A 16,809-nucleotide genomic window follows, 5' to 3' on the forward strand; every position below is an offset into this window, starting at 1 on the left:
TTGAATGAAATCATAAAATGGTAACTACAAAGTGACAACAATTTATTAATTTTTATTATACAAAGAATTACTCCCTCCGTCCCACTTTAGGAGTCCCGGTTGAGTTCGGCACGGGTTTTAAAAAATGTAAAGGAAAGTTGGTGAAAAAAAATAGTGGAATGCGGGTCTTACTTTTTTATATTAGTTTTATAATAAAATGTGAGTGGGAAAATGTTAATGGAATGTGGGACCTAATACCATTTATAAAATATTTCAATCGGAAATCCTAAAGTGGGACACCCAAAAATGATAAATCGGGAGTGCTAAAGTGGGACGGAGGGAGTAATAAGGAAGGGAATAGTCAAAACTGAAAATAGATCTGTCCTAAGTCCTAACACCTTTGCTAGGCTGCTAGCCAATGGGCCGTATATATTATGGGCCAGTAAGATTTTTAGTCGGGCCAATCGAAATAGTTATCCCATGAATTTGGGCTCCTAATTTACCCTTTTTTTTGTTGTCAGCTCTAGCAATTGTATTAAATTAATTAACACTATTTAGGAACTTTTTCATCCTAATATTCCTTAAAAGCAATATCTTGCTTCCCATAAGAATACACCATTTTTATCATTTTGTCCGTTCTATCAAAATAGCAATATTTATTATAGAAATATTTTTCCTCTCTAATGTCATAAACCTCAAAATCCTCTCTAATGTCACTTTTTCTATCTCTTTGTTAATTTACTCTGATCATAATAACTAGGTACTTTCCGGATCGACATATAATCCGAGAACGTTGGACGCTCTACGCAGTGCTCCCAAACATGAGACCGCACGGCCGCATGGCTCCCTGTGGGATGATTTCGCAATATGACGTCGAGGATCAAGACGCTACATGCAACTTAATATATATGATCATAAAGAAAATATGAATGCAAGGATTGCCTCAGATTAAACAAGGCAAATTGGCATATGTTGAAGACATTGTTGAAGGACTTGAGGCTGCACCAGCTGCTTTGGTTGGAATCTTTTATGGTCGGAATGTGGGAAAGCAGGTTGTTCTTGTGGCTCGTGATTGATCGATTTGGTACTTTCGATCTTGATATAATGGATGGTCAAGATTGATTCTTGTAATGTAATAAGACAATAATTTGTGTTAATTCTCAGCGCCATGAGCATTAATAGATCAGAGCTGTTTTTATATGTTTATGTTATAAACTATTTTCAATTTTTCATTCATTCAATTTTTTCACATAAACTACAAAATCAAAATGAACACGATGAGTGAATCTCCAAGCTACAAGATCAAACTTCTTTCTTCTTCAAATTGAAGATGACAATGAAATCTGTGATGTTGAAAAACAGAGGAAGCCCCAGAATCACACTAGTATCCACGGAGGTACTTCGAGTCGACTCCTGTACGCCTTGCCCGTTCGAGTGACCTTCAAAACAAGCCCAGAATTGTTTAATCCATCAAAGCATATGGTATATGCATAACTCTATTCATTGATATCCTTATACTAATAAGGATATAGTAGTATTAGAGAATTTGAAGGTCCATTTCAATTTCTAAACACTGGACAATAATAACATACCTAACACATGCCATGTTTGCAAGGCAAGGCAACCATCTTCTTCTCCAAATAACCACTCAACTCAAAGTTCACTCATCTTTTCCCATCTCAAGGCAATCTGATTCAGACAACCATATATCATCATGATGCATAAACAGCGAAACGACAAAACAAGAAATGTTCACAAGCCATATTTAGCCACATGAGAAATGTCCATTTTCACAAAAATTAGAGACTATACATATCCAATGAATCAATAGCAAAGCCAAATACATCCCTCGGCAAATCATGTCTGAAACAAAACTTGGCTTTTTAACCTAAGCAAAAGCTATTTTAAAAATTAAGTATTATATCATCAAAAAAGAAAAAACTGTCATCACGAAAAGACCATGACACAAATATACATGTACAACAACATAATTCTTATCGTAAGTACCAAACAAATCCAGTAATTAGAATCCCAGATTTTATACAGCATAAGCAATTGCAGAAAGTTCTATTCATATCCAAAATGTAGAAAGTAAAATTTCCAACATACTATACTTGTAATTCGGTAAAGATTGCAAATTATATTTGAAATCGTAAAAAATATTGACATGAAATCTAAGAACCAGCTGGCATGAACAACTCAACTTATTTTGGGCTTGGCCCAAAGCAAATCAATTGTAAGTTATGATCCATTATGCCAAATAAGAATTATGTTGGGCTTTGGTCTACTAGAAGGATTATGCTGCAATTTTGCCCATTTTACCCAATATAGTCTAGGATGATTACTTAGGAAATCCCTCTCCTATATGTGAGTTTCATATAATTATAATTGAATTTGAAGCATCTAGCTGGTGGTTATGACCAAAAGATAACTAGATCATTGGGTATTCAAATGTGGTTAATAGAAATCTAAAACTGTCATGACTTGACATATCATGCCAAGCAAATCATTTAACCAAACATGCCCAAATAATGATAAGATAGCAATATATGCATCCATCTAAGAAGCAAACAAGAAGAAACTCAGTTTTTGGCAGCTTCCAAGCTTGCACCTTTTTTGCAGTAATGACTCAAGGCTTGCATTTCAGGCTGCAAAACAAAGTCTTGCAGGTGTCAAACCAAATAGAGAGCAATCCATTGCTTCAATTTCCTCAACAGAATATGAAAATACAACTTGGTACGAGATTGAAACGCAATAGACATCAACGATGATTGTGAGACGGTGCTGATGGTCGAAACGAGTATCCATGGAGGTGCTTTGGGTCAACTCCCATACCAGAGCCGCCCCTGCCCGTTCAAGCGACCTTCAAAACAAACTCAAAAATGATTAAAATATCAAAATATATGTATGCTTAATGCATAACACTAATCAATGATAACCTATACTAATAGTCTTTCATTTGAAAGGATATAATAGAGAATTTGCATTTTTTCAAACACTGACCAAAAACATACCTCACAAATCATGTAATGCAAGGCAACAATCTTCTTCTCCAACTCACTACTCAACTGAAAGTCTATCCATCTTTTCCCTTCTCAAGGCAATCTGATTCAGACAACAATATATCATCAACTTTCATAAACAGAGAAACGAAAGAGTTAAATAGTTTCATAGATAATTCATCTCTAAAAGAACTTGGCATCAACCTAACCACAAGCTATTTAAAAGAATAAGCAATATATCAAAAAAAATGAAGAGACTATCACCAAGAAAAGATCATGACTTTCATCACAGTTTCTATGTTAGATGATGATGATGAGGAGCTTCTGAAGATTCTTCATTATCAACAAACATAGAAACTGTGTGATGTTGTGATGTTTCAACCTGAAGCAATAGTGTCGTCAAAGAGCTTAAATTCATCACAAAAGCATTCTGAATCGAACAACAAATAACACAAATGCAACTGTTAACACAAAATACAGAACACCAATGTCACTCAGTCTCATCTGATCACCAAAAAAAATGCTACACAACTCAACTTTTAGCAAACTTGAGGCATATTTCACAAATTAATATGATTTCAACGAAAATACATTAACCACAAAAATTTATGGAAAATACACACATACTTGGGCTTTTAAACAATCATGTATCATGTATCCAATTTAGGTCCAACAAAAGAGCTAATGATACTAACACAAAATAAGCAACGTAGATGAACAGAGAAACGACATAGTTACACTAAATAAACGGAATTGCTGCTGTTCACTAGCCACATCACTCTGAGAAAAGAGCAGAAGAAGAAGCAAAATGGTTAAACAAAAGAGTGACATGAATAAAACAAGTGCATAAACAACGTATAAGGGCAGCAGCTTTGAGACGAATAGTATGTGAAGGGAAGCATGTTTCCTCCATGTTACCATCTTTGCAAGGCAGCCCTTTCTTCTCCAAATCACCACTCAACTCAAAGTTTACTCATCTTTTCCCTTTTCAATGCAATCTGATACAGACAATCATATATCATCACTTTCACACAGAGTGAAAAGACAAAACAAGAACAGGAATTTTTTTTTTTACCTTTCCAGTCATAGCTAGCAATCTCTCTGCTGATTCCAACTGATACAAAATTGACCAAACACACAAGTTTTCAAGCCACATCACTCTGAGAAAAGGGCAGAAGAAGAATCTATGTTTAGGCACATGAGAAGTGAAAACGTTAACAAATATATCATCAAAAAAGAGAATCAATTTTTAGGCACATGAGAAGTGAAATGGTTAAACAATATATTATCAAAAAAGTGAATCTATTTTTATGTCACCATGAAAAGATCATGACTATCCTTCATTTGAAGCTGCTTCATCACCAACAAACACACAAACAATGTGACATTTTACCTCGAATTGATAGCATGATCAAACATCTTAAATCCATCACAAAAGCATTCTGAATCGAACACCAAATACAGAATCAGACAAATTGAGCGAGCAAACTAAATACTTACAACACACCAGTTTCACTTAGTTTACATCTGATCATGATAAAAATGGTAAACAAATCATACATTCATTCAAAATACTTAGACTCTTATGATCTACCTCTGTCTACACACTTTTTGCAGTAGTGATCCACAAGGTATGCACTCGTCTTGGCTGCACAAGAATGCGTTGTCAAGTGTCGAGTGATGAGAGGAGTTTCAACTTTGGAATAAAGAGTCATCTTTTTATCAACACAATATTGACTATCATACTACTTACATGCTATGAGATTCAGATGAGGTTGCCATCAACCTTGATATTGAGATTGGGATGGTTGCCATCAACATAATCTTAACTCATGAAGTGAGTTGCAACAGCCTTCCAATATGCCATTCACAGTCTCATTAATGCCAACACTCGCCTCTTCTGACCACTCCACATTCATACTTGTGTTGCCTCTTTGTTCAGACTCAAATTTTACATTGATTTGTTTGATGGCATGAGCCATTTTAGAGCAACGTGACATGCGACTTCCACTACAGGATGGCAAGCATGATAGTACCTTATCCTTAGGCTTGGGACTGGGTGCATGTATTTTCTTCACTTTTTTGCGGAGAAAATGATAGTTGAAATCATCCAAGACATAATAACCATAGAAAGCCAAAGCTTCAAGCTCCTTCAGCCATATCTTGACAGCATCAGTGATGGATTTCATCAGCACCACTCAAGTAGGCTTGAATCATCTCCAAAGTCTCCTGCAGCTTTCCGGCATCTTCCTCGAGACCTTGAAGTATGGCGAACTCTTCAGTCAGAACGTTAATCAGCTTTTGGACAAGAAACTCGACGGCTGCTGCATCAACGGACCAGATGGTCTACATCTAGAGAGAGAGAAATGGTTTAGAGTGAAGATGAAGAATGCTTGTAAAACTTTAGGATAACATGCAATCTCAAACCAAACTCATTCAATATGACTCTCACCTAACACTATCATTCACTGTCAATTGTCCTAAAATAAAACAAGTGCAAAAACAACGTATTACTACTAGCTCTGTCTCTGTATCCTGGTCAGTATCCATTTTGATCATGTCTTCAACCAAATATATATATATCCATTTTGCACAAATATTAGAGGCCATATATTCAATGGGAAAAAGACAAGCAATGCTGAGATTGGAATAAGCCATCTTTCATGAACACAATATGAAAAAGCATACTCACTTGCTATGAGATTGGAATAAGCCATCCACGAACTTTCTTTTATTTTGAGATTGGGATGGTTGCGCCACTCTGGATCAATACTTAGTTCCGGACAATTTTCAATTTCTATATCTTGTAATTTAGTGAGGGGCTTCATTGAATCCACAGAGGGCAGGCACCTCAACTTTGTGCAGCCATATAGATCTAACATCTTTAGAGCTGAGAGGTTTCCAAACCATTGAGGCAATTCTTCTATCCCTATATTTTCTAACTCTAAGCGAGAAAGGGAAGTGAGACGTTGAATTGATTGAGGCAGCCACTCCCAATTTTCCACCCCTCTTAATGTTAACCTCTCAAGAGTGTTGCAGCACCCTTCCAATATGCCATTCACAGTGTCATTAATGCCAACACTATTCTCCCTTGACCACTCCACACTCACATCTATCATTAAAGTCTTCAAGCAACCTAAATCCCAACTCTCAACACTACCAACATAGTTCAATTCAGGAACGCCTGTGATTGTCAACTTTGTGAGATGAGATGATTTAGCGAGGCAGTCAATTAGCATTGGTAGATTCATTAGGCTCTTTAATACCTGCAATATTAGTTCCTCAATTGTAGGGGCCCACGACTCTAGCATTTGACATGGCACCTCCCTCAGTTCTCCGCACTCTACAATTCTTAGCCGACGGAGGGTTCTTTGATTTTCTCCTTCACCGCAGCTTGGATTCCCCATCGACTTCAGATTTCTACACCTTTCTATACTCAACCTCTCCAGAGAATTGAGGGTGTCCAATCCAGCTGGTAATGCTTCCAACATATCACATTTTACAATCTCCAAGTATGAGAGATTGCGATGGTTATAGAAAAACTTCTTTGACAAACATTTCAAACTCTTTAATTCCCATATAGAGAGCCACCTTAAATTTGGCAAGTGGTCCAATGTTATTTCCTCACATTCTATACACCTCACCAGTTTTATCCGAATCAAGTTATGAAATGGTGAGCAAGAGCCTTGAGGTTCACCCTGTAACCATGTTGGAAATCTTTTTCCTCTGTATCCATAAATGGTCAAATTCTTCAGATTTGCATGAGGTCTGAGACCTTCCAACACACTCTCATCATTTCTTTCACCCAGACTATGATAGTCCCATACAAAACGCAATTCAGATAAGTGTTGCTTCTGCAATATATTGGCTTTCAGAGCCTCTACCTTGTCACGCACCCTCTCAAGATTTTTAATAGCTAATCCTCCTTTGAGATTTTTCAAGTTTCCGAGTTCTTCAATATGATAGCCCTTCTCTTCGCCCACTTCGAAGTAAGGTAGTGCTTGGAGTCTAGTTAATCTCCCAATCTCCGCAGGAAAATCTACATCTTTGATATACAGATGCCTTAAGTTAACCAAGTTCTTCAACGTGTTTGCCAGTTTCTGCGAAGACGACACACGTGATAATTTCAACGTTTGCATGTGACTGAGTTCACCAATCCACTCCGGAATGTCTTTAATAGATGTATTTGAAAGATCAAGATATCTCAAATGTATCAACTCCCTAATTGCATTGGGCAACTCTGTAATATTATCATCATCGAGAGTTAGATTATGCAGACATTGGAAGTCTGAGAACAAGATATCAGAAGTTCCACTTTTCAAGATTAATGTACGCAATTGCTTGGCCACCTCTTTTGAAATAGGACTTGATTCTTCTTCGACAAACTTGTATCGAACTAGGGTGCTGCCATTTGCATTATTATAAGATAAAACAGAAGATGCAAGATCATGCACAAGATCGTGCATCACACAACTTTCCACATTCCCATATACATCTCGTCGTGCAACTTGTAACAAAGAGTTGTGTAGAAGAACATTGAAAAACTTATTTCCCACATCTTCCATCTCGTTTCTTTCATCTCGTGGAAGAAAACCTTCAGCCATCCACTGCTCAATTACTTCTTGTTTCTCAATATGGCGACCTTTAGGGAAAATTGAACAGTATGCAAAGCACTTCTTGACAGATGGTGAAGGCAAATAATCAAAGCTCAATTTCAGTATTTTTTTTATTTTTTCAGCACCTTCGGCATCTGAAAGACAATTTACACTGATTAAGAGCCACTCTTCTTCGGACTTATACCGTCGAAGCACACCACCAATTACATTGGCAGCTAAGGGCAAACCTCGACATGCTTCTGCAATCTTTTTTCCAGTAATCTCAAATTGTGGTGGAACTTCTTCATTTCTATCAAAAGCTTTTGATTTGATTATGGACCAACAATCATCATCTGATAAGCCACTTAAAGTGAATTCAAGTGGTCGCACAATTGAAGCAACCTCTTGATTCCTAGTAGTGATGATAATGCCATTTCCCATAGTGGAAGTTACTCCGGACATGGAATTTAGAAAGTCGTCCCACTTTGTACCATCTTCATTCCATACATCATCAAGAACAAGAAGATATGTTTTAGCCTTCAGAGCTTCTTGAAGCTTTCTCAGGATAGCTTCCTTACTCTGACATTCATCACCACCATGTGAAGTCAATGAAGAAAGGATTCTTTTGAAAAGAATGATGGGATCAAAGGTTTGAGAAACATGAACCCAAAGAAGTGATCCAAATCGAGCCTTCACCCTTTCATGATGGAAGACTTTTTTAGTCAACGTAGTTTTTCCCATACCCCCCATTCCCACAAGAGCAACGATGGAGAACATCCGTTTCTCTTCCTCGGGGTATGTTTGGATTAGCATGTCAACTAGTTTAGGCACATCACATCTCTTCCAATGAAGATTGGATCAACACTCAACGAATCAGTCTCAGGGGAAGTATCTACAACAGTAGGAGGTGCGTTCGCAAGAATGAATTGAAGGCCAAGATCTGTTGCCTTTTTGTTCACACACTCAAAATCCATATTGATTTGTTTGATGGTATGAGCCATTTTAGAGCGACGTGAAATACGACTACTACTACAGGATGACAAGCATGATAGTACCTTATTCTTCAGCTTGGGAAGGGGTGCGTCCATTTGCCTCACTTTTTTGTAGAGAAAATGATAGTTGAGTTCATCCAAGGTATTATCAGCATGGAAAGCCACATCTTCAAGCCGCCTCAACCAGATCTTGACAGCTTGTGTGGTGGATTTCTTCTCAGCACCACTCAAGTAGGCTTGAACCATCTCCAAAGTCTCCTGCAGCTTTCCAGCATCTTCCTCGAAACCTCGAAGCAGAGAGTACTCTTCCTTGAGAAAGTTGATCAGGTTTTGCACAACAACTTCAACGCCAGCTGTAGCAACCGCTTCCATGGTTTCACAGAGAGAGATCTAAAGAGAGAAAATGATTGCAAGTTTATCTTCCAAGATGAAGAATGTCTGTAAACTTTTGGACTGTATGCTAATAATATTCTCTCTTTGAACTCTTTCTCTCATTCCCACGAAGCAAATTGAAATAAAATTAATGAAAGATATAATAAAAAAGTGCTGCAATTGTAAAAAAGTCCAACTATTGTCTTCCACTAAGTTTAATTAATTCATTGTGCATTATTAGTTTGGAATACAAGCTGTGCAGTGTGATTGACTTAGAATGTGACCAATCATTAATTAATATGGAATATTCTAATTCTCATCATGGGCATGATCGATCCAAAGTAGATCCAATTTATGCTGTGTTCCTTGGGCCCAATTAGAATTATGGACCATTTTGACTAATATTGGGCTTGGCCCGAATTGGTTACGTTTAGTGGACTTTTTTCAACTATCTAGCCCATTGAGTCTACAAACAATTGAAAAAAAAAATTGATCAGCCCGTAATTAATATTTTTTTTAAAAAGATATTTTCACAGTTATTTTATTATAAGATTAATTAATTTTTCAAATAGAATATTCCACCAACTTATTATATTCACATTTTCTTTACATTCTCCAAAATTCATACCAAACTAAATACCAAACTAAAGAGTGACATATTTTATAAATGAAAGGAGTAATATCATTTACTACTCTCTCCGTCTCATTCAAAATATTCACAATTCTTTTTTAGTTTGTTTTATTCAAGATGTTCATTTTCTATATTTAGAACTAAATCCCCCTCTCTTCTCTCCTTATTAAAATATTTAATCACTTTTTTCCACTCTACTTTCTATATTTAAAATCAAAGTGGACAATGATTGAGTGATGAAGAGAGTAAATAAAAATGCCAAACGAATCGGTAACTAGAATTCCAAATTTTACATTGCATTAACAATTGCACAGTCTTCTAAGGTGGCGTTCGGTTGCCATGACTAATAATCATGAGACTATCCATCTAAGATTAAGTTATGGGATTATTTTAGTTGGAAGGGGAGGCTATGACTAATAATCATGAAACTATTCATCTAAGATTAAATTGTGGGAGTCAATCTTATGAACCAAACATGATACATATTTAATCATGAGATTTAGTCTTGCCAACCAAACATATTCTGAGAGTATAACTTACTTGAATAGTCACCCATAAAACTTCCTTAATATTTTACTAATTAATAAGAACCAATAGAAACTGGTTCATTAATATTGCCATACTTGAGGGAAAGTTCTACTCTTGTTCAAAATATAGAAACTAAAATATTCAACATACAATACTTGGAATTCGGTAAAGATTGCAAATTATAAAAGATATTGACATGAAATCTAAGAAACAGCTGTCACGAATTACTCAACTTATTTTGGGCTTGGCCCAAAGTAAATTAATTTTAAGTTATAGTCCATTACGCCTAATAAGAATTATATTGGGCTTTCGTCTAGTAGAAAGATTATGATTCAATTTTGCCCATTTTAACACAATAAACTAGGAGATTTCCTTAGGAAATCCCTCTCCTATATTTATAATTTGAATTTGAAGCATCTAGCTAGTGGCTATGACCAAAAGATAACTAGATCATTGGGTATTCAAAAGTGGTTTATAGAAATCCAAAACAATCATGACTTAACATATCAATTCATGGCAAGCAAATCAATTAACCAAACATGCCCAAATAATGATAAGATAAGAAATATATGCATCCATCTAAGAAGCAAACAAGAAGAAACTCAGTTTTTGGCAGCTCCCAAGCTTGCACCTTTTTTGCAGTAATGACTCAAGCCTTGCATTTCAGGCTGCAAAACAAAGTCTTGCAGGTGTCAAACCAAATAGAGAGCAATCCATTGCTTCAATTTCCTCAACAGAATATGAAAATTCAACTTACTTGCGACGAGATTGCAACGCAATAGCCATCAACGCTGATTGTAAGACGGTACTGATGGTCAAAACGAGTATCCACGGAGGTGCTTTGGTCCTACTCCCATACCAGAGCCGCCCCTGCCCGTTCGAGCGACCTTCAAAACAAACTCAAAAATGATTAATCCATCAAAATATATGCATGCTTAATGCATAACCCTAAACAATGATCTCCTATAGTAACAGTCTTTCATTTGATAGGATATAATAGAGAATTTGCATTTTTTTGAAACACTGACCAAAAACATATATACCTCACAAATCATGTATGCAAGGCAACAATCTTCTTCTCCAACTCACTACTCAACTAAAAATGTATCCATCTTTTCCCTTCTCAAGGCAATCTGATTCAGACGACAATATATCATCAAAAAAATGCTACACAAATAAACTTTTAGCAAACTTGAGGCCTATTTTCACAATTTACAGGAAAAAACCAAAATAGATCATAAATTAATATGATTTCAACGAAAATACATTAACCACAAAAATTTATGGAAAATACACACATACTTAGGCTTTTAAACAATCATGTATGATGTATCCAATTTATGTACAACAAAAGGGCTAATGATACTAACACAAAATAAGCATTGTAGAAGAACAGAGAAACGACATAGTTACTTTTGTCTGTAAACGGAATTGCTGCTGTCGGTAAGAGGAGCATCCAATACAGAGAAACCACGTCGTTTTGCTGCTTGTTATCGCACTTCGAGCACAAATAGCAAATCTTGTTTCTAAAATAAGAATAATAATAGTCAGAATTAATTTTAAATGCAAAACAAATGTAAGGTCATTCTTAGAGAATATGATGTTTGTTATTAGTATGTTTTACAAAACTTTAGTCCATTGCAAAATAATTGAATAAGATCAAATGGTTGGGTGATAATTAAAATATAAAGAAAATCAGTTATACGCCAATCCTTTTGCTCTCTTTCCCTCATTCCCAGAAAGCAAAGTGATATAAAGGGACATGAAGGATTTAATAAAAAAGTGCAGAAATATAAAGAAAATCCGAATGCAAGGATTCATCGTCTTCGACTACTTCCACCTCTACCCTAACCTACTTGGAGATGGTGTTGCCTCTCATAAAACATGATCAAAATTGTATACCATCAAAATATACGTATGGTCCTGTTCAATGATATCCTATACTAATAGTATTTCATTTGAAAGAATATAATAATACAGAATTTGTATGTCCATTTCATTTACTTCTAACATACCTCACAAATGCCATCTTTGCAAGGCAATCATCTTCTTCTCCAAATCACCACTCAACTCAAAGTTTTTCCATCTTTTCCCTTCTCAAGACAACCATATATCATCAACTTGCAAAAAGAGCGAAGCGACAAAACAAGATCATTTTGGATCAGCGTGAATTAATTAGAAAACAAGAAGTGAAAGGGTTAAACAAACAAAAGGGTAAGATGAATAAAACAAGTGCAAAAACAACTATTCTGAATCAACATTCATATTGATCATGTCTTCAACCAAATATATATCCAGTTTCCACTAAAATTAGAAAGTTTATTCATTCAATGGGAGAAAGACGAGCAATGCAATGAATCAATAGCAAAACCAAATAGAGTCCTTGGAAAATCATGTACGAAACAGTGCATATTCTACAGAACGGAATTGAAGATATTTTATGCAAAACAAGCAGGAATCTGCAAATTGTGTGATGAAAGCATTCTGAATCGAACACCAAATACAGAATTTGACAAACTGAATGAGCAAAATAAATACAAAACATCAATTTCAATTAGTTTTCATCTGATCATGAAAAAAATGGTAAACAAATCAGTCATTCATCCAAAATACAAAATTTGACAAACTGACCATGAAACAAATGGTAAACAAATCAGTAATTCACCCAAAATACTTGACCGGTATGATCTACCTCTTTTTGCAGCCCAGCATTAATTGTCTTGGCTGCACAAGAAAGTGTTGTCAAGTGTCAGAGTGATGAGAGGAGTTTCAACTTTGCGAATGCAGAGCCATCTTTTTATCAACACAATACTAGTATTAAATATCGTACTTACTCGCTATGATGTTCAGATGAGACGACGTTGCCATCAACCGTGATTTTGAGATTGGGATGGTTGCACCACTCCGGATCAATACCTAGTTCCAGACAATTTTTAATTTCTAACTCTTTTAATGCATTAAGGAGCTTCAATGCATCCACAGAAGAGGGCAGGCACCTCAACTTTGTGCAGCCATTTAAAACTAGCACCATTAGAGTTGAGAGGTTTCCAAACCATTGCGGAAATTCTTCTATCCCTATATTCTCCAACTCTAACCAAGAAAGAGAAGTGAGACATTCAATTGATTGAGGCAACCACTTCCAATTTTCCACCCCTCTTAATGTTAATCTCCCAAGTGAGTTGCAACAGCCTTCCAATATGCCATTCACAGTCTCATTAATGCCAACACTATTCTCTTCTGACCACTCCACACTCACATCTATATTTAAAGTCTGCAAGCTACCTAAATCCCAACTCTCAACACTTCCAGCAGACATCATTTTAGGAACACCCGTGAAATGTAAATACCAGAGATGAGATGATTTAGCGAGACAATCAATTAGCATTGGTAGATTCGTTAGGCTCCTTAATCCCTCCAATTCAAGATGCTCAATTGTAGGGGCCCACAACTCTAGCATTTGACGTGGCAATTCCCTCAGTTCTCCACAATCTGTAATGCTCAGCCAACGGAGGGTTCCTTGATTTTCTCCTTCTACGCAGCTTGGATTCCCCATCGACTTCAGATTTCTACACCTTTCTATGGCCAAGGTATGCAGAGAATTCAGGGTGTCCAGTCCATCTGGTAATGCTCTCAACATATCACAATCTATAATGTTCAAGTATGAGAGATTGCGATGGTTATAGAAAAAACTCTTTGAAAAGCATTCCAAACTCTCTAATCCCCATATATAGAGCGACCTTAAACTTGGGAAGTGGTCTAATGTTATTTCCTCACATTCTAAGCACCAATGGAGATCTATCTCAATAATGTTTTGAAATGGTGAGCAAGAGCCTTGAGGATCATTCCGTAACCATGTTGGAAATTTTTTGCCTTTGTATCCTAGAATCTTCAACTTCTTCAGATTAGCATGAGGTCTGAGACCTTCCAACACACTCTCATCATTTCTTTCACCCGAAGAATACCTTCCCCATTCAAACTGCAATTCAGATAAGTGTTGCTTCTGCAAAATATTGGCTTTCAGAGCCTCTTCCTTGTCACGCACCCTCTCAAGATTTGTAATAGTTAATTCTCCTTTGAGATTTTTCAAATTTCTGAGTTCTTCAATACGAGAGCCCTTCTCTTCTCCCACTTTGAAGTAAGGTAGTGTTTGGAGACTAGTTAATCTCCCAATTTCTGCGGGCAACTCAACTTGATCATTGATATAAAGATGCTTTAAGTTAACCAAGTACTTGAAAGTGTTTGGCAGTTTCTGTCGCGTGAGACGTGGAATTCTTAATGTTTGCAAGTGACTAAGTTCACCAATCCACTCCGGGAAGCCTTCAGCGGATGTATTTAAAATATCAAGATATCTCAAATGTATCAACTCCCTAATTGAATTGGGCAACTCTTTAATATTATCATCATCGAGAGTTAGACTATGCAGACATTGGAACTCTGAGAACGTGATACCAGAAGTTCCCCTTTTCAAGATTAATGTACGCAAGTGCTTGGCCACTTCTTTCGAAATAAGACTTGATTCTTTTTTGAGAAACATGTATCTGGTGGGGGTGCTGCCTTCTGCATTGTTAGATAGAGCAAAAGATGCAAGATCATGCACAAGATCGTGCATCATGCAACCTTTCACATTTCCATAATCATCTCGCCATGCAACATGAAGCAAAGAGTTGTGTAGAAGAACATTGAAAAACTTATTTCCCACATCTTCCATCTCATTTCTTTCATCTGGTTGAAGAAATCCTTCGGCCATCCACTGCTCAATTAACTGATGCTTAATAATCATGTCACCTTTAGGAAAAATTGAACAGTATGCAAAACATTTCTTCAGAGATGGTGAAGGCAAATAATTATAACTCAATTTCAGTATATCTTTAATTCTTTCAGCACCTTCAGCAACTGAAAGACAATTTACACTGATTAAACGCCAATCTTCTTCGGACTTACATCGTCGAAGCACACCACCAACAACATTGGCAGCTAAGGGCAAACCTTGACATGCTTCTGCAATCCTTTTTCCAATAATCTCAAATTGTGGTGGAACTTCTTCATTTACATCAAAGGCTTTTTCTTTGATTATGGTCCAACAATCCTCATCTGATAAGCCTCTTAAAGTGTATTTAAGTGGTTTAACAATAGAAGCAACATTTAGACTTCTGGTAGTGATGATAATGCCATTTCCCAAAGTTGAAGTAATTCCTGACAAGGAATTTAAAAACTCTTCCCACATTGCAACATCTTCATTCCATACATCATCAAGAACAAGAAGATATGTTTTCTCCTTGAAAGCATCTTTAAGCTTTCTCATGATAGCTTCCCTACACTGACCTTCATCACCACCGTCTGAAGGCAATGCTGAAAGGATAGCTTCCCTACTCTGACCTTCATCACCACCAAGTGACTTCAATGCTAAAAGAATTTTTTTGAAAAGAATGATGGGATTAAAGATTTGAGAAACGTGAACCCAGAGAAGTGATCCGAATTGAGCCTTCACATTTTCATGGTTAAACACTTTTTTAGTCAACGTAGTTTTCCCCATACCCCCCATTCCCACAAGAGCAACGATGGAGAACATCCGGTTCTCTTTCTCGGGGTGTGTTTGGATGAGCATGTGAACTAGTTTAGGCACATCATCATCTCTTCCAATAAAGATTGGATCAAGACTCACCGAATCAGTCTCACGGGAAGTATCTACAACAGCAGGAGGTGCATTCGCAAGAATGAATTGAAGGCCAAGATCTGTTGCCTTTTTGTTCACACACTCAAAATCCGCATTAATTTGTTTAATGGTATGAGCCATTTTAGAGTGACGTGAGATGCGACTACCACTACAACAGGATGACAAGCATGATAGTACCTTGTACTTCGGCTTGGGATTGGGTGCTTCCATTTTCCTCGCCTTTTTGTAGAGAAAATGATAGTTGAGTTCATCCAAGACATAATAAGCATCGAATGCCACAGCTTCAAGTTTCCTCAACCACATCTTCACAGCTTCAGTGGTGGATTTCTTCTCAGCATCACTCAAGTAGGCTTGAATCATCTTCAAAGTCTCCTGCAGCTGTTCAGAATCTTTGTCGAGACCTCGAAGCAGAGAGTACTCTTCCTTGAGAAAGTTGATCAGGTTTTGGACAACAACTTCAACGGCTGCTGTAGCAACGGCTTCCATGGTTTCGTAGAGATAGATCTAGAGAGACAAAATGCTTGAGAGTTTATGTTGGAAGATGAAGAATGGTTGTAAAAGTTTTGGGTAATATGAAATGTGGATGATATGCAATCCCAAACCAAACTCATTCAATATGACTCTCACCTAACATTCATTATGAGTCTCATCTATCATTCACTGTCAATTGTCCTTGACAATGTTAGAATCCAATGAATGTGAAGTAAAGAGAATGCTTACAAAGTACCACCACTGTTTAAACATTATCTATCAATGTAACCGTTTGATTATGTTGTAAAGTGTGTTAAGTATTTTCTTTTTCGTAATCGATTGAAACTTAATCCTTGTATACATATAACTTCTCGTTAAAATCTATGAATGAAATCTCTTACGCAAGGAAAATCCAAACAAATAAAAAGTCAAGATTTTGATTATGATTGGCCACCTATAGGAATATATACAATATATTAGATATACTCCCTCCGTCCCGCTTAAGATGACACGTTTTCCTTTTTAGTTTGTCCCAACTAAGATGACACATTTCTTTTTTTGGTAA

At 36.6% G+C, this 16,809-nt stretch overlaps 3 protein-coding genes across 9 annotated transcripts; all 3 read right to left on the bottom strand.

Moving 5' to 3' along the window:
• Positions 1 to 1,137: 1,137 nt before the first annotated feature.
• LOC148931366 (putative disease resistance protein RGA3) lies at positions 1,138 to 9,050 on the bottom strand. Of its 3 annotated transcripts, XM_089065923.1 has the most exons (10): positions 5,674 to 9,050; positions 4,735 to 5,333; positions 4,576 to 4,629; positions 4,375 to 4,423; positions 4,057 to 4,141; positions 3,900 to 3,979; positions 2,994 to 3,084; positions 2,591 to 2,842; positions 1,572 to 1,668; positions 1,138 to 1,418 (listed from the first exon to the last, which is right to left on the bottom strand). In XM_089065923.1, exons 1-2 carry the CDS (start codon positions 8,387 to 8,389, stop codon positions 5,311 to 5,313), a joined length of 2,739 nt encoding a protein of 912 aa, XP_088922049.1. In that variant the 5' UTR covers positions 8,390 to 9,050; the 3' UTR covers positions 1,138 to 1,418; positions 1,572 to 1,668; positions 2,591 to 2,842; positions 2,994 to 3,084; positions 3,900 to 3,979; positions 4,057 to 4,141; positions 4,375 to 4,423; positions 4,576 to 4,629; positions 4,735 to 5,310. The 3 variants fall into 3 exon arrangements, with proteins under 3 accessions (XP_088922049.1, XP_088922048.1, XP_088922050.1); XM_089065922.1 differs by lacking the exon at positions 4,375 to 4,423; XM_089065924.1 differs by lacking the exons at positions 1,138 to 1,418; positions 1,572 to 1,668; positions 2,591 to 2,842; ... (4 more) ...; positions 4,576 to 4,629; positions 4,735 to 5,333 and having other exon boundaries at positions 6,015 to 6,165; positions 6,248 to 9,050.
• Positions 8,395 to 8,940, bottom strand: LOC125209928 (disease resistance protein RGA2-like). The gene has a single exon (XM_089063959.1). It carries the CDS (start codon positions 8,938 to 8,940, stop codon positions 8,395 to 8,397), a length of 546 nt encoding a protein of 181 aa, XP_088920085.1.
• Positions 9,051 to 10,530: 1,480 nt separating the features above from the next.
• Positions 10,531 to 16,355, bottom strand: LOC125200936 (disease resistance protein RGA2-like). 5 transcript variants are annotated; one of them, XM_048098781.2, is made up of 8 exons: positions 13,096 to 16,355; positions 12,934 to 13,015; positions 12,792 to 12,823; positions 12,115 to 12,219; positions 11,513 to 11,625; positions 11,143 to 11,232; positions 10,857 to 10,986; positions 10,531 to 10,767 (listed from the first exon to the last, which is right to left on the bottom strand). In XM_048098781.2, exons 1-2 carry the CDS (start codon positions 16,257 to 16,259, stop codon positions 13,009 to 13,011), a joined length of 3,171 nt encoding a protein of 1,056 aa, XP_047954738.1. In that variant the 5' UTR covers positions 16,260 to 16,355; the 3' UTR covers positions 10,531 to 10,767; positions 10,857 to 10,986; positions 11,143 to 11,232; positions 11,513 to 11,625; positions 12,115 to 12,219; positions 12,792 to 12,823; positions 12,934 to 13,008. The 5 variants fall into 5 exon arrangements, with proteins under 5 accessions (XP_047954738.1, XP_047954735.1, XP_047954733.1 ...); XM_048098778.2 differs by having other exon boundaries at positions 12,115 to 12,192; positions 12,934 to 16,354; XM_048098776.2 differs by having other exon boundaries at positions 12,934 to 16,354.
• Between the last annotated feature and the right edge of the window lie 454 nt (positions 16,356 to 16,809).

The sequence above is a fragment of the Salvia hispanica genome, chromosome 2, assembly GCF_029641045.1.
Source record: "Salvia hispanica isolate PSC_SH4W2 chromosome 2, Shi_PSC_v1, whole genome shotgun sequence".
NCBI classification, from domain to species: domain Eukaryota; kingdom Viridiplantae; phylum Streptophyta; class Magnoliopsida; order Lamiales; family Lamiaceae; genus Salvia; species Salvia hispanica.

What these genes read in the sequence shown, in the direction of transcription:
- LOC148931366 (XM_089065922.1), bottom strand. Translation starts at nt 8,389, where the DNA reads ATGCTAATCCAAACATACCCCGAGGAAGAGAAACGGATGTTCTCCATC. An exon ending in TTATTCCAATCTCATAGCAA is followed by an intron (nt 5,334 to 5,673) that starts GTGAGTATGCTT and finishes CTCTCTCTCTAG; the next exon opens with ATGTAGACCATCTGGTCCGT.
- LOC125209928 (XM_089063959.1), bottom strand. Translation starts at nt 8,940, where the DNA reads ATGGAAGCGGTTGCTACAGCTGGCGTTGAAGTTGTTGTGCAAAACCTG.
- LOC125200936 (XM_048098778.2), bottom strand. Translation starts at nt 16,259, where the DNA reads ATGGAAGCCGTTGCTACAGCAGCCGTTGAAGTTGTTGTCCAAAACCTG.